Here is a 14,262-nt window from a genome sequence, read left to right on the forward strand (position 1 = left end):
TGCAGTCAACAAAGGCAACAAGAAATATTTTAGGCAGGGTCCCCCCGCAACTCCTTCCTATACAATACAGTACCCATAAAAATCAAGACGAGTCAAACTTTTCTATATATATTGACAGCCTAAAATTATTCTCACACTTTTTAATCATTTAATGACAGTTGCATATATTACTTATAAATAGTTGAGATTAGTACACTGCAAAAAGTATAATAACATGTTACAATATTAATATGTTAAATATCGTGATAATATTAATTACATTTTCACTACAACCAATGGATATAAATTAAATCCAAAATTATATGCTATTGAGAGATTCCTTGCTCCTCTCCGGGCCCTTACATATATAACCAACCCTCAGTACCTTTCTCTATGCTTTGGCAACTGCAAACCACTGAATAAGTGGTAGAAAGAAATGAAAATGAAATTACTAATTTTTTTGTTGCTTGTGGGTTTTTCTCCCATCTCCTTTGCCAAAATTCCACCAACATTCCCTTCTTCTTATCATTTATCTTCTCTGGCCTCTAAAGGGAATGAGCTGCTTAATTATGAGACAAATTACTTCACTCAAATTCTTGACCACTTCAATTATAATCCACTAAGTTACCAGACCTTTCAACAGAGGTACTTGTTCAATGACAAATACTGGGGTGGTTCCAAGAATAATGCTCCTATCTTTGTCTACACTGGCAATGAAGGAAACATTGAATGGTTCACCCAAAACACCGGATTCATGTTTGAAATTGCTCCTCATTTTAACGCCCTCCTAGTCTTCATTGAGGTATATATATTACATCTCTTATCTCAATTCTAAATAATTTCTCATGATTTTTTATAATTAAGTGGTTTTGCCTCTGACTTCAAGTTTCCCCATGACCAATACGTTTAATTATTAATCAAAGAAAATTTGTTAAAACATGTTAGTATCTTTTTTTTTTTTTTTTTTCCCCTCCCATTTTAGGAGGATTTATAGTGTTTCCACACTTTCCCTCCAGTGTGACTCGAACCCAGGACCTACCGGTCGTGGGTGGAGGTGCTTAACCACTGAGCCATCCCTCACTTGTCAAAAAAAAAACATGTTATGTTAGTATCTCTTTTGAAACATCTCACTTAATTAACAAGCTAATAAGTAAAACAGTATGTATATATATAGATGATTTAGAGCCGTTTGGATTGACTTATAAGTTGCTTATAAGATGCTTATAAGTTGTTTTCAGCTTTTTTTTAGTGTTTGGCTGGCCAGCTTAAAGTCATTTTGTGCTTAAAATAAGCTCAAAAAAATAATTGAGCCCATTTGACTTAGCTTATCTAAAGCAGCTTATAAGCTAAAAATAGCTTATAAGCCAAAAAATATAAGGTAGACTATCCCAACTTATTTTTTTTTAGCTTATAAGCTGTTTGCAGCTTATAGGCATAAGCCTATCCAAACAGGCTCTTAGAAAGGGAAAAAAAACAATAAATCACTTCTTATTTTACTTAAATATAAGAATTTCGGAAACAAATTAAGGTTTGCTAAAAGGACTTATATTTGAACCAAAATAATTAATATTACTACATGAACATAATTACTACTATTAATTAACATGTTTCTCTTCAATTTTGTGTATTTTCATTGGATTCTTCTTATTCAAAATAAAATAGAGATCATCATCTCCATCGATCATATACATGTATCAGTGTTTTAAAAGGCAGTTCTGGGACTCGCCTCGGGGCTCGCCCCGGGACGGGGCACTAGCAAAATGCCTCAGGGCTCACGTGCGGGGCTTAATTCCTGCGAGGCTTACGCCTTAAGCGCCCGATTGTACGCCCTAAACACGCCTAACGCCCAACGCTCGGGGCTCGCCTAACAGTTCTTACACAATTATATGTTAAATTCCTTAATTAAAACCGTTGACCCTCATAATTCTTTAACAAATGATTGATACTTAATAATTTTTCATTTACCGAAATAAGAAGATTGGTTACAACTCAAATAACAAGTCGTAGTATTGCATATTTACTATATGAGAACATCGTGAGGGTGAATATCACTTAATATTTCTTTTAAGAATACATAACCGAATTGTGAATTTTCACTTGTCATTGGTCTTTTGTCCTATGTATCAAATTATCATATTTTATTATTTCTCTATTTGAAAGTAATTTTATTTTTATTCATGAAGGAGTTACGTTTCAATTATAATACTGATAAAGTTGTTTATAGGGAGATACAATGAATAGAATGATAGTAAAATTGTTTTAACAAATTGTGATTTTTCATTGTTTGAAAGTTAAGATGTTAGAGTTGATTTGCATTTCATAATAGCTTTTATTTCATTGTATTGTTTATACTTGTAAGGTTATATATATATATATATATATATATATATATATATATATATATATATATATATATATATACACACACTTTTCTTTTATTTTTTTTATGTAATTTTACCTATTTAAAAATATTTGTTATAATTATATTATTTTATGAAATACAAAAAATTAAATACCCATGGGGCTTACGCCCCGTGCCTCGGGGCTTACGCCTCACCGAGGCATATGTAAAACGCCCCGCCTTACGCCCCTGCCTTTTTAAACACTGACATGTATATTCTCTATTTGCAGCATAGGTTTTACGGGAAGTCAATACCATACGGGGGAGACAGAGAGATAGCTTATTCAAATAAGAGCACATTAGGGTATTTGAGTTCAACACAGGCATTAGCAGATTATGCAACTCTCATAATTGATCTGAAGAACAACTTGACTGCCACTGACTCACCTGTTGTTGTTTTTGGAGGTTCCTATGGTGGAAGTATGTACTGTCCTTAATTTCTGCATTTAATATTACTGTATTTGCAGCTTTTTTCCTTACTATCCAGGTTTGGGATATTTAGTACTATTATATTGTTGTGGCAGTGTTGGCAGCATGGTTTAGGCTAAAATACCCACATGTGACCATTGGGGCCTTGGCTTCTTCTGCACCAATCCTCAACTTTGACAACATCACTTCTCCATACAGCTTCAATAATATCATTACACAAGACTTTAGGGTACGTAACATCTTTTATTACTTTGCTTATATCAAGGGAAAGAAATACTAGTTAGAAATGTACTGAGCATGGTGTTTACATCGATCACTCTAGTAAATACGTGTCAAGATATGTATCTTTATATATATTGTTACTATCAGTTAATTAAATAGCACACTCTGAAACAATGTGAACTGGCTGGCATGTCACGATACATGTCAATTTACATCATCCCATTTTAGGAGTGAATACGCTCGGAGATAAAAGACAATGAAGATGAGATTTGGATAAAGATGAATAGATATATTATATGTTGAAATGTAAATGGCAATAATTGAATACGTAGTATATTTAATTAGAGAAATTGGAAAAGTCCTGGACAACTATATATTTTAATTTTGAAAGTTTCTTATGATTGAAATGTATTTACAGAATAAACCAAAGGAATCTTAATTATCAAATAACAAACCAACCCCTCTGTACTGACAAGTGAAATTGATTGGTGCATTTTGGTCTGTATACTGCATTCTTCTCTTTCTGTCATAATTCTTTTTGCTTGACTTATATGTCGCAAAAAAACAGGGTGAAAGTGAGAACTGTTATAAGGTGATTAAAGGGTCATGGAAACAAATTGAAGATACGGCTAAAACAACCGGTGGATTGGACAAACTCAGAAAGTCGTTCAGAATATGCAAGTAAGAATTACTTTCATAGTTGTCTAATTAAGGTGGGGGTAAAATTATTACTTAAAATACTACTAATCAATAATATTAAATGGCATACTAATGGTGTTTATCTGAAAAGTTGGAGTAAGATGAATACTTTAATGCTGGGGTTGGGTTGGGTTGTCAATATTCAATATGGGAAATGAGATGTTGTGTAAATAATTAATAAGTGTCAAAAATATCCCAAATAGTGGATATCCAAAATATCCCAAAATATCCCAAAATATCTCAAAATATCTCATGTCCTGTTTCTCTATAAATAGGATGCACAAATGCAATGTTGAAAGAGCAGAAGTAATATAAACTGATATCTCTCTACATATTCTCTCTACATATTTCTTCTGTGTATTTACTTCATAGCTTTATTTTATAACACGTTATCAGCACGAGACTCTGTTATCTCGAGCAAATACTTCAAAACCTCGAAGGTATTGATTTCTTCGTTTTCCTTTACTAATGGCAAATCTTACTAAATGTGAATTTGTAGCCTTAGATATATCCGGTAATAGATATATGTCTTGGATTCTTGATGCCGAGATTCACCTTAATGCGATGGGTCTGGAAGACACCATCAAAGATAAAAATGAGGCATCAAACCAAAATCGTGCTAAGGCAATGATATTCCTCCGCCGTCATCTTGATGATAATTTGAAAATGGAATATCTCACGGTTAAAGATCCTCTTACGCTGTGGAATGATCTGAAAGATAGATATGATCACCTGAAGATGGTCATACTTCCACAAGCACGTTTTGATTGGCTCCATTTAAGGTTCCAAGACTTTAAATCTGTTAAGGCATATAATTCTGCAATGTTTAAAATTATTTCTCAATTGAAATTATGTGGTGAAAATATTACTGATGATGATATGCTGGAGAAAACATTCTCCACTTTTCCTGCCTCGAGTATGCTCCTGCAGCAGCAATACCGAGAGATGAAGTTCAAGAAATATGCTGAACTAATCTCACATCTTTTAGTGGCTGAACAACATAATGAATTACTGATGAAAAATCATGAAAGCCGACCCACTGGTACTGCCCCATTCCCTGAAGTGAATGAGGCAAATTTTCGCCATTCTAGGCGTGGAAGAGGTCGTGGCCCCAGTCGTGGTCATGGTCGTGGTCGAGGAAGGAATTTTAATCATGATTCTCGTTATGCACCATATAATACCCTTCACCACCAGCAGTGTAAAAGGAAGGATGAAAAACATGATGTTGTGCAAAAGAAAAATTCAGAAAATAATTGCTTTCGATGTGGAGGAAAAGGGCACTGGGCACGTACCTGTCGTACGCCAAAGCACCTTGTTGATCTATATCAAGCCTCCCTCAAAAGGGCAGAAAATGATGCCGAAGCAAATTTTATTTCTGAAGATAATGTTGAGCCTATGCATTTAGATGTGGCAGATTTCTTTGAAATCCCTGAAGGAAAAATAGATCATCTGATCGGTGATGGATCTGTATTAACTTAGATATTTCATACATGTCATTTGTATTAGCTAATGTGGTTATGTTTCCATATATAAGTAATAAAGTGTGTGTAATACTTTGTCTAATCAAAATATCTACTTCGATGTTTACTTTGCCTATTTTTTCGTTTTGAAGAATATATGGAAAATCCTCAAATATTATTTGGATCAATGACAAATCATGAAGATATTTGTGTGATTGATAGTGGAACAACGCATGCTATATTCAAAGATGAGAAATACTTTTCTCAATTGCGTAGAAAAAGGGGAAATATTAATACAATTTCTGGCAATTTGAAATTAATTGAAGGCTCCGGAAGAGCTACTATATTTCTACCTAAGGGGACGAAACTTGTTATAGAAGATGCACTATTCTCTTCTAGATCCCCAAGAAACTTGTTGAGTTTCAAAGATATCCGCCGTAATGGGTATCACGTTGAGACATTAAATGAAACAAATGATGAATATCTTATCATTACAAAGAATGTCTCCGGCCAGAAATGTGTTTTGGAGAAATTACCAACTTTGTCTTCTGGCCTGTACTATGCAGAAATTAGTACAATGGAAGCACACTCAATCGTAAACCAGAAGTTTAACGATTCAGGAACTTTTGTGCTTTGGCATGACCGAATGGGTCATCCTGGATCAATAATGATGAGACGAATTATTGAAAATTCAAAAGGGCATCCACTTAAGAACCTGAAGATTCTTGAAAGTAGTGAGTTTTCATGTGTCGCTTGTCATCAGGGCAAATTGATAACCATGCCATCACCAATGAAAGTTGACATTGAATCCCCTGCTTTTCTAGATCGTATACATGGGGATATATGTGGACCTATTCACCCATCTTGTGGGTCATTCAGATATTTTATGGTTATAATAGATGCGTCTTCGAGATGGTCTCATGTGTGCCTCATATCGTCTCGCAACCTGGCGTTTGCGAAATTATTGGCACAAATAATACGCTTAAGGGCACACTTCCCAGATTATCCTATAAAGGCTATACGTCTTGATAATGCTGGAGAATTTACATCCCAAGCTTTTGATGATTATTGTTTATCAGTTGGGATAAAGGTTGAACATCCTGTAGCACATGTTCATACCCAAAATGGCCTTGCTGAGTCATTTATTAAGCGTGTGCAATTGATAGCAAGACCATTACTTATGAAAACACGGTTGCCTACAACCGTCTGGGGTCATGCTATTTTACATGCAGCATCTCTTGTTCGTCTTAGACCGACTCATTATAATAAATACTCCCCGTCACAATTAGTGTTTGGTCATGAACCAAATATTGCTCATCTCCGAATCTTTGGCTGTGTTGTATATGTGCCTGTAGCACCACCACAACGCACTAAGATGGGCCCCCAAAGAAGGTTAGGAATATATGTTGGGTTTGAATCACCCTCCATTATTCGCTATCTTGAGCCATTGACGGGAGATTTATTCACTGCCCGATTTGCAGATTGTCGATTTGATGAAACAAATTTTCCACAATTAGGGGGAGAGAGAAAAGAAATCAAAAGAGAAATTGCGTGGAGAGTTCCATCACTATCTCATTTTGATCCACGTACCCCTATATGTGAGCAGGAGATCCAGAAGATCATCCACTTACAGAAAATAGCAAATCAAATGCCAGACGGATTTACTGATTTGAAAAGAATAACTAAGTCGCATATCCCTGCAGAGAATGTGCCTATTCGAATTGATGTTCCAAAGGGACAATCTACTAGTGTCATAGCCTCTGAATCTCATCCACGCCTGAAGCGTGGTAGGCCATTGGGCTCCAAGGATAAAAATCCAAGAAAAAGAAATACAAACAATGATCAGAATGACACTATGAAAGGATCTCATGAAGAGATTCAAGATCTGATTAATTCTGATATTCCTGAAGAAATCAGCAAACCCGAGACTTCAGTGAGTGAAGAACTATATCGTTCGAAAATTGTGGTGAATAGTGTTTTTGCATATAATGTTGCACTAAATATTATAAAGGGCAGTGAGGATCAGGAACCTCAATCTGTCGGAGAATGTCGACGAAGATATGATTGGCCAAAATGGCAAGAAGCAATTCAATCAGAATTGAATTCACTTGCTAAACGTGAGGTTTTTGGACCTGTAGTCCAAACGCCTAATGGTGTAAAACCAGTTGGTCACAAATGGGTCTTTGTACGGAAAAGAAATGAGAGAAATGAAATTGTGCGATACAAAGCACGCCTTGTTGCACAAGGATTCTCTCAAAGACCCGGCGTCGACTATGAAGAAACATATTCACCAGTTATGGATGCTATAACATTTCGATACCTCATGGGTTTAGCTGTCTATGAAACCCTTGAAATACATCTTATGGATGTGGTTACAGCTTATCTTTATGGTTCACTTGATAATGAAATTTATATGAAAATTCCTGAAGGATATAAAATGCCTGAAGCATTTGGTTTAAAGTCTCGGGAAATGTATTCAATCAGATTACAAAGATCATTATATGGTTTAAAACAATCAGGGCGTATGTGGTATAATCGCCTAAGTGAATACTTGATAAATGAAGGATATATAAATGATGCCATTTGTCCATGTGTTTTTATTAAGAAAACAAAATCAGGGTTCATTATACTTGCTGTTTATGTTGATGACATAAACCTCATTGGAACTCCAGAAGAGCTCCAAAAGGCGATTGAATATTTGAAGAAAGAATTTGAGATGAAAGATCTCGGAAAGACAACTCTGTCTTGGTCTGCAAATTGAACATTTCGCAAAAGGGATCTTTATCCATCAATCTGCCTATACTGAGAAAGTTTTAAATCGGTTTTACATGGACAATTCGCATCCTTTAAGTACTCCTATGGTTGTTCGCTCACTTGAAGTGAGCAAAGATCCGTTCCGACCTCAGGAAGAAAACGAAGAGCTACTTGGTCCTGAAGTACCATATCTTAGTGCAATAGGTGCACTTATGTATCTTGCTAATGCTACAAGACCTGACATAGCATTTTCTGTTAATTTGCTAGCAAGATATAGCTCTTCTCCTACACGGAGGCATTGGAACGGGATTAAGCATATATTGCGATATCTGAAGGGAACTAGCGATATGGGTCTATTTTATACTAACAAAGGTAGTACAGATCTTGTTGGTTATGCAGATGCAGGTTATTTATCTGATCCACATAAAGCTCGATCTCAAACGGGCTATCTGTTTACATGCGGAGGTACTGCTATATTATGGCGATCGACCAAGCAGTCCATTGTTGCTACTTCTTCAAATCATGCTGAGATAATCGCTATTCATGAAGCAAGTAGAGAATGTGTGTGGTTGAGATCAATAATACATTTCATCAGAGAAAGATGTGGCTTGAAGTGTGATACAAAAATACCCACAGTATTATATGAAGATAATGCTGCATGCATAGCTCAATTAAAAGGAGGTTTCATAAAAGGAGATAGAACAAAACACATTTCACCAAAGTTATTTTTCACACATGATCTCCAGAAGAATGGTGATATTGATGTGCAACAAATCCGTTCAAGTGACAATCCTGCAGATTTGTTCACTAAATCTTTGCCAACTTCAACTCTTGAGAAGATGATATTCAAGATTGGAATGCGAAGACTCCGACATCTGAATCTTGGTCTTCGTCAGGGGGAGTGAAATACGTGTTGTACTCTTTTTCCCTTAACCAAGTTTTGTCCCATTGGGTTTTCTTGGTAAGGTTTTTAATGAGGCAACTCTCAAAGCGTATTATTAGATATGCGCACTCTTTTTCCTTCATTAGGACTTTTTCCCACAGGGTTTTTTCTAATAAGGTTTTAACGAGACACATCATCTATTAATGGATATCCAAGGGGGAGTGTCAAAAATATCCCAAATAGTGGATATCCAAAATATCCCAAAATATCCCAAAATATCTCAAAATATCTCATGTCCTGTTTCTCTATAAATAGGATGCACAAATGCAATGTTGAAAGAGCAGAAGTAATATAAACTGATATCTCTCTACATATTCTCTCTACATATTTCTTCTGTGTATTTACTTCATAGCTTTATTTTATAACAATAAGATTGTTTTAACTTATTTATAGGAATTATATTAGTCGAGGTTCTCTTGAAAATTGGGTCTCTACGGCCTTTGTCTACACAGCCATGACTGATTATCCAACTCCTTCCAATTTCCTTAATCCATTGCCAGCTTATCCAGTCAAAGAGGTACAATCTTTTAATCTCTCTAAATGATAATTGTTGAAATATTTTATTTTTATATTGTTCCTGGTTTGCAGCTCCGCAAAGAAAATAATATTATTAAAAGGATTAAATTATCTGCTTGTGTTTTTTGACTTTTCACTTTCATATTAATAATTTAAGGCAGCCCATGCTTATATTTGGACATTAAGAGGAAGAAACAGAGAAAAGTAATATTCCATCCTTACATTTTAAGATACGGAAAAGGGCCAAATATACCCATGTACTATCGGAAAAGGGCTAAATATACCTTTCGTTATACTTTGGGTTCAAATATACTCTTACCGTTATACTATTAGTTCAAATATACCCATCATCCGTTAAAGTTATCCAATGTGAATAGTAAATCCTACGTGGCACTAACATTTAGTAAGGTGGGTGCCACATGGCATACCATGTCAACGCCCCTAACACATTTTATCTCTCCTCTTTATTTGTTCTTCCACCATTAAAATTTCCTTCCCTCATAATCATAAAATGCCCATGTTCCTAACTTCCTATACATACACATATGCATGGACTCCAAGAAAAAAATCCCAAAATTTTAAATAAAATAATCAGTTAATTAGCTAAATAAAACAGTATTGAATGAAGTTTTAGTGTGCAATGTGAACCCATTTTCTTTGCAAAGGAGGAAAATCGGTTCTTCTGTAGACCCACTTCATAGAATTCAAGAACTAGCTAGTAGTCCTTGATGGTTTTACCATGATTGATTGGAAAAAAGAATGGAGGGGTGTAAATATTTTCTGTGTGAACCCATTTGGTGAACACTGCATTGTAAAAGATAAAAAGGGAAAAGATTGATTTTGTTGGAGACCCATTTCATAGAATTCAAGAACACTACTAGTCCTTGATGATTTTACTGTGTTTGATTGGAAAAAATAATCGGTTTCTTTGTAGACCCATCAGACAGAATTGAGTCTCACTTCTCTTTCCTCTCTCACCACAATTTGTTCTTACCGATGGTGGCAGTAATGGTTGTGGAGGGGAAGAAAATTTTAGTGGTGGAAGAATAAATAAAGGGGAAGGATAAAATGTGTTAGGGGCGCTAAGCAGAGGCGGACCCAGGATTTTGAGTTCGGGGGTGCTGGACCCAGGAATTTTGAGTTCGGGGGTGCTGGACCCAGGAATTTTGAGTTCGGGGGTGCTCTATTAACTATTTATATCTGTTTCCTTTATATTTTCTATACAGTTATACACTTCGTGATTAAGTTTAATGGGTGCCGGAGCACCCAAACTTTACACATGGGTCCGCCACTGGCGCTAAGGTGGCATGCCAAGTGGCATCCACCTCACTAAATGTCAGTGTCACGTAGGATTGATTATCCACCTTGGACAACTTTAATGGATGAGGGGTATATTTGAACCAATAGTATAACGGTAGGGGTATATTTGAACTCAAAGTATAACGAAGGGTATATTTGGCCCTTTTCCGATAGTACAGGGGTATATTTGGCCCTTTTCCGTTTAAGATATTTGAACAGTGTCTCTTTCAACCATTTGATTGACAATCCAAACATGTTTAGAAAAGCTATATCTAATTTCAAATTCAATTAATGGAGTAATATTTATGATGTGACAATGGAAAGCAAAATAGTAGACTAGACTTTGCCCAATTGGGAATAATTTTGTGAACGATATTGTAGATGTGCAAGGCAATTGATGATCCAAAGACTGGAAAGGACACGTTTGAGAAACTTTATGGTGCGGCCAACATCTATTACAACTACACTGGCAAAACCACTTGTTTCGATCTCAATGATGATTCGGATCCTCACGACCTTGGTGGATGGACTTGGCAGGTATTACTATGTGTGTATGTTTTGGTCTTTAACTTGCCAATCCAAATAGTAAGCGCTTTGAAGAAAATTCCTCTTCTAGCCTAGCAATAATAAAGTTAGGCATAGTATCTTCCTACTCTTGTTAGTTGGGACAGAGTATCACGGATGTACGAAATGTAGACATTTTTTCCACAACATTATGACTCAAGTTTGAATGTCCAAAGCTACTATAATTAGGTATGTTAGCTTGGACTTTTAAGAAGGTTAAAGCTTGTACGTATATGTTATTTTAAAAGATATCGGTATTTAAAATTTACTTGTCCTATCATCCAAAGTCATGTCAGGTGAATTCTTTAACGGGATAAAGTGCTCCCCACAAAGAAGTTCTTCATTCTCAAAATTTAATTCAAAGATTTTAGTTGACGGTGAATGAATCTCAATCACCCCATTACATCTCTTAATTTGTGGTAAAACTTGTACACTTGAGTCATCGTTCAAACAAGAATCACTAAATATGTACTTGTACTAATCTATTACTGTGCATAGGAAAGAGTACCTAGGTAATTCGTACCGATATTAATCAGTATCTTGCAACCAAATCTACTGCCAGGCATAAATTTCATACTAGCTTCGCCAATAATGTGCATTTGCGTTTGCACGTTTTACCTTGCTTTAGAACCTTAACGTAGTATGTTAATTTATTCATTTTTCTTTGTACACAATGATATTCTGTCTCGTTATAATCGAGTTATTTGTACGAAATATATTGGCTACAATATTTAGAATTTATTTGGCAATTTAAATAGGATATACTATCTATATAAATGATGTAATAGATCGCATAGGACCATGCCCTCACATGCTAAAGGATGATTTACAGGCATGCACAGAGATGGTAATGCCCACAGAGGGGAGCAACAAGGACAGCATATTTCCACCCTCCGAATGGGATTACAATGAAAGAGTCCGATTTTGCAAATCAACTTTCGGCGTTAAGCCCAGACCAAATTGGGTAACTACAGAATTTGGTGGTTATGTAAGTCCCCACTCACCTAATCAATAGGGCCCAGGATATGAATTTTTCAGCTCAGGCCCAACTTATAATACTCAATATATGGTCTTCAGAATATTGAAAGGGTTCTAAAGAGGTTTGGAAGTAACATCATCTTCTTTAATGGGCTAAGAGATCCATGGAGTGGTGCAGGGTTAGTGACTTCTCTCCATATATAGTATCTTATTCTGTCTAAAATGCAAATGTATACATAGATATACACATATTCACAAGTTTTTTGTTAAGTATTTATTTATAATTTTTTGACAGGGTGCTTAAGAATATATCTAGGAGCATAGTTGCTATCATCGCAAAAGAAGGTTAGTAAGATCACTGACATAATATTCCTTCATATGTTTGTATACCTGCGTATGAAAAAAGAGTCACACAATACATTATAAATATAACTTTATCTGATTCTTTTTTTATTTTTCAATTGCTCTTAAAAACCCGGAATGATTTATATTTATATTCTCGTTTTTTTAACCCCTGTACACTTGGACTGTAGGCGCACATCATGTGGACCTTAGATGGTCAAGCAAAGAAGATCCGGAATGGCTCCGAGAAGTGAGGGGCAGAGAGGTCAATATCATATCCAAATGGCTCTCTCAATACTATCAAACTTTAACTGAGATTTACTAATGTTTCGAAAAGGAATATGCAAGCAAAAAGTAAAAAAAAAAAGAGAGAGAGAGAGAGAGAGAGAGAGAGAGAGAGAGAGAACAAATATGAAGTGATTCAAGTTACATGATCCTTAAGTGTTCAATAAGATTTACTGAAAATACAATACTTTTTGTTTTACCCTTTGGTTTACGAAATATCTCTAATGCTAGCAAAAAATTCTTGGTTTGTTTGATAAATATCTTCAAAAAGTGTAAAGATACAGGTGCTTGTCGTCGTATATACATATTATAATAAGAAACGAAAAATAAAATTAGAATATAGAGAATAACAAATAAAGAAAAGAAAGAAAAAAATATATATGCATTGCAAAGCTAAAGTTCATTCAACTTATTGCTAGAAAATGTAGAAAGACCAAATTATAAACAATATGGGCCGCTTGAGAGAACTAGCGAATAAGGCCTAATCAGTTTGGGCGAGGAAACACAATGTCATTTTTTGCACGGATTGCCCTTCTTTTGGGGTAATCTTTAAATTTTGCCCCTCATATTTGTGTTCTTTAAGTTTTGCCCTTCGCTTGGATACCTGAGGTTCTGGGTTCGAACCCTCGCTCAGGCATAAAATAAAAAAATAATTTCACAAGGCAGGGCTGAGGGGAGCGTATGTCGGATCCGGCATACAATCCTTACGGAAAAACTAAAGTTATGCCGGAGGGGACAGACTTTGCCTTGAGACATATATATATTTTTACTTTTCAAGGCAAACTTTTAATTATGCCTTAAGGAAAAGTTCCGCCCTATGGGGCATACTTTTAGTTATGCCTTAACTAAAAGTGTGCCTCATAAAATATAACTAAAACTATTCCCCATAAGGCGGAACTTTTCCTTAAGACATAACTAAAAGTTTGCCTTAAGGAAAAGTTCTGCCTTATGAGGCATACTTTTGGTTATGCCTTAATTAAAAGTCTACCCCATAAGGCATTGTTCCTTAAGGAAAAGTTTTGTCCCATAAGGCATAACTAAACTATGCCTTGACGAAAAGATATGCCTCCTCCGGCATAACTTTAGTTTTTCCTTAAGGACTTTATGCCGAAACCGGCATACACTCCCTCCAGCCCTGCCTTGCGAAATTATTTTTTTATTTTATGCCTGAGCGGGGGTTCAAACCCAGAACCTCAGGTATCCAAGCTAAGGGCAAAACTTAAAGACCACAAATATGAGGGGCAAAATTTAAAGACCGCAAATATGAGGGGCAAAATTTAAAGACCACCCCAAAAGAAGGGCAATTCTGCGAATTGCCCACAGAATGTCGAAAGGGGCAATTTGAGGTGGTCTTTAATTTTTGTCCTTCGCTTAAAACCCATGGATTTCGG

The 14,262-nt window shown here is 35.7% G+C and overlaps 1 protein-coding gene across 1 annotated transcript; it reads left to right on the forward strand.

Annotated features, from left to right (window-relative positions):
* Window positions 1-225: 225 nt before the first annotated feature.
* LOC132629789 (uncharacterized) lies at window positions 226-13,152 on the forward strand. The gene is made up of 10 exons (XM_060345140.1): window positions 226-781; window positions 2,611-2,800; window positions 2,905-3,038; window positions 3,600-3,712; window positions 9,281-9,404; window positions 11,084-11,239; window positions 12,099-12,254; window positions 12,344-12,423; window positions 12,540-12,589; window positions 12,778-13,152. Exons 1-10 carry the CDS (start codon window positions 416-418, stop codon window positions 12,909-12,911), a joined length of 1,503 nt encoding a protein of 500 aa, XP_060201123.1. The 5' UTR covers window positions 226-415; the 3' UTR covers window positions 12,912-13,152.
* Window positions 13,153-14,262: the final 1,110 nt, after the last annotated feature.

The sequence above is a fragment of the Lycium barbarum genome, chromosome 3, assembly GCF_019175385.1.
Source record: "Lycium barbarum isolate Lr01 chromosome 3, ASM1917538v2, whole genome shotgun sequence".
Classification (NCBI taxonomy): Eukaryota; Viridiplantae; Streptophyta; class Magnoliopsida; order Solanales; family Solanaceae; genus Lycium; species Lycium barbarum.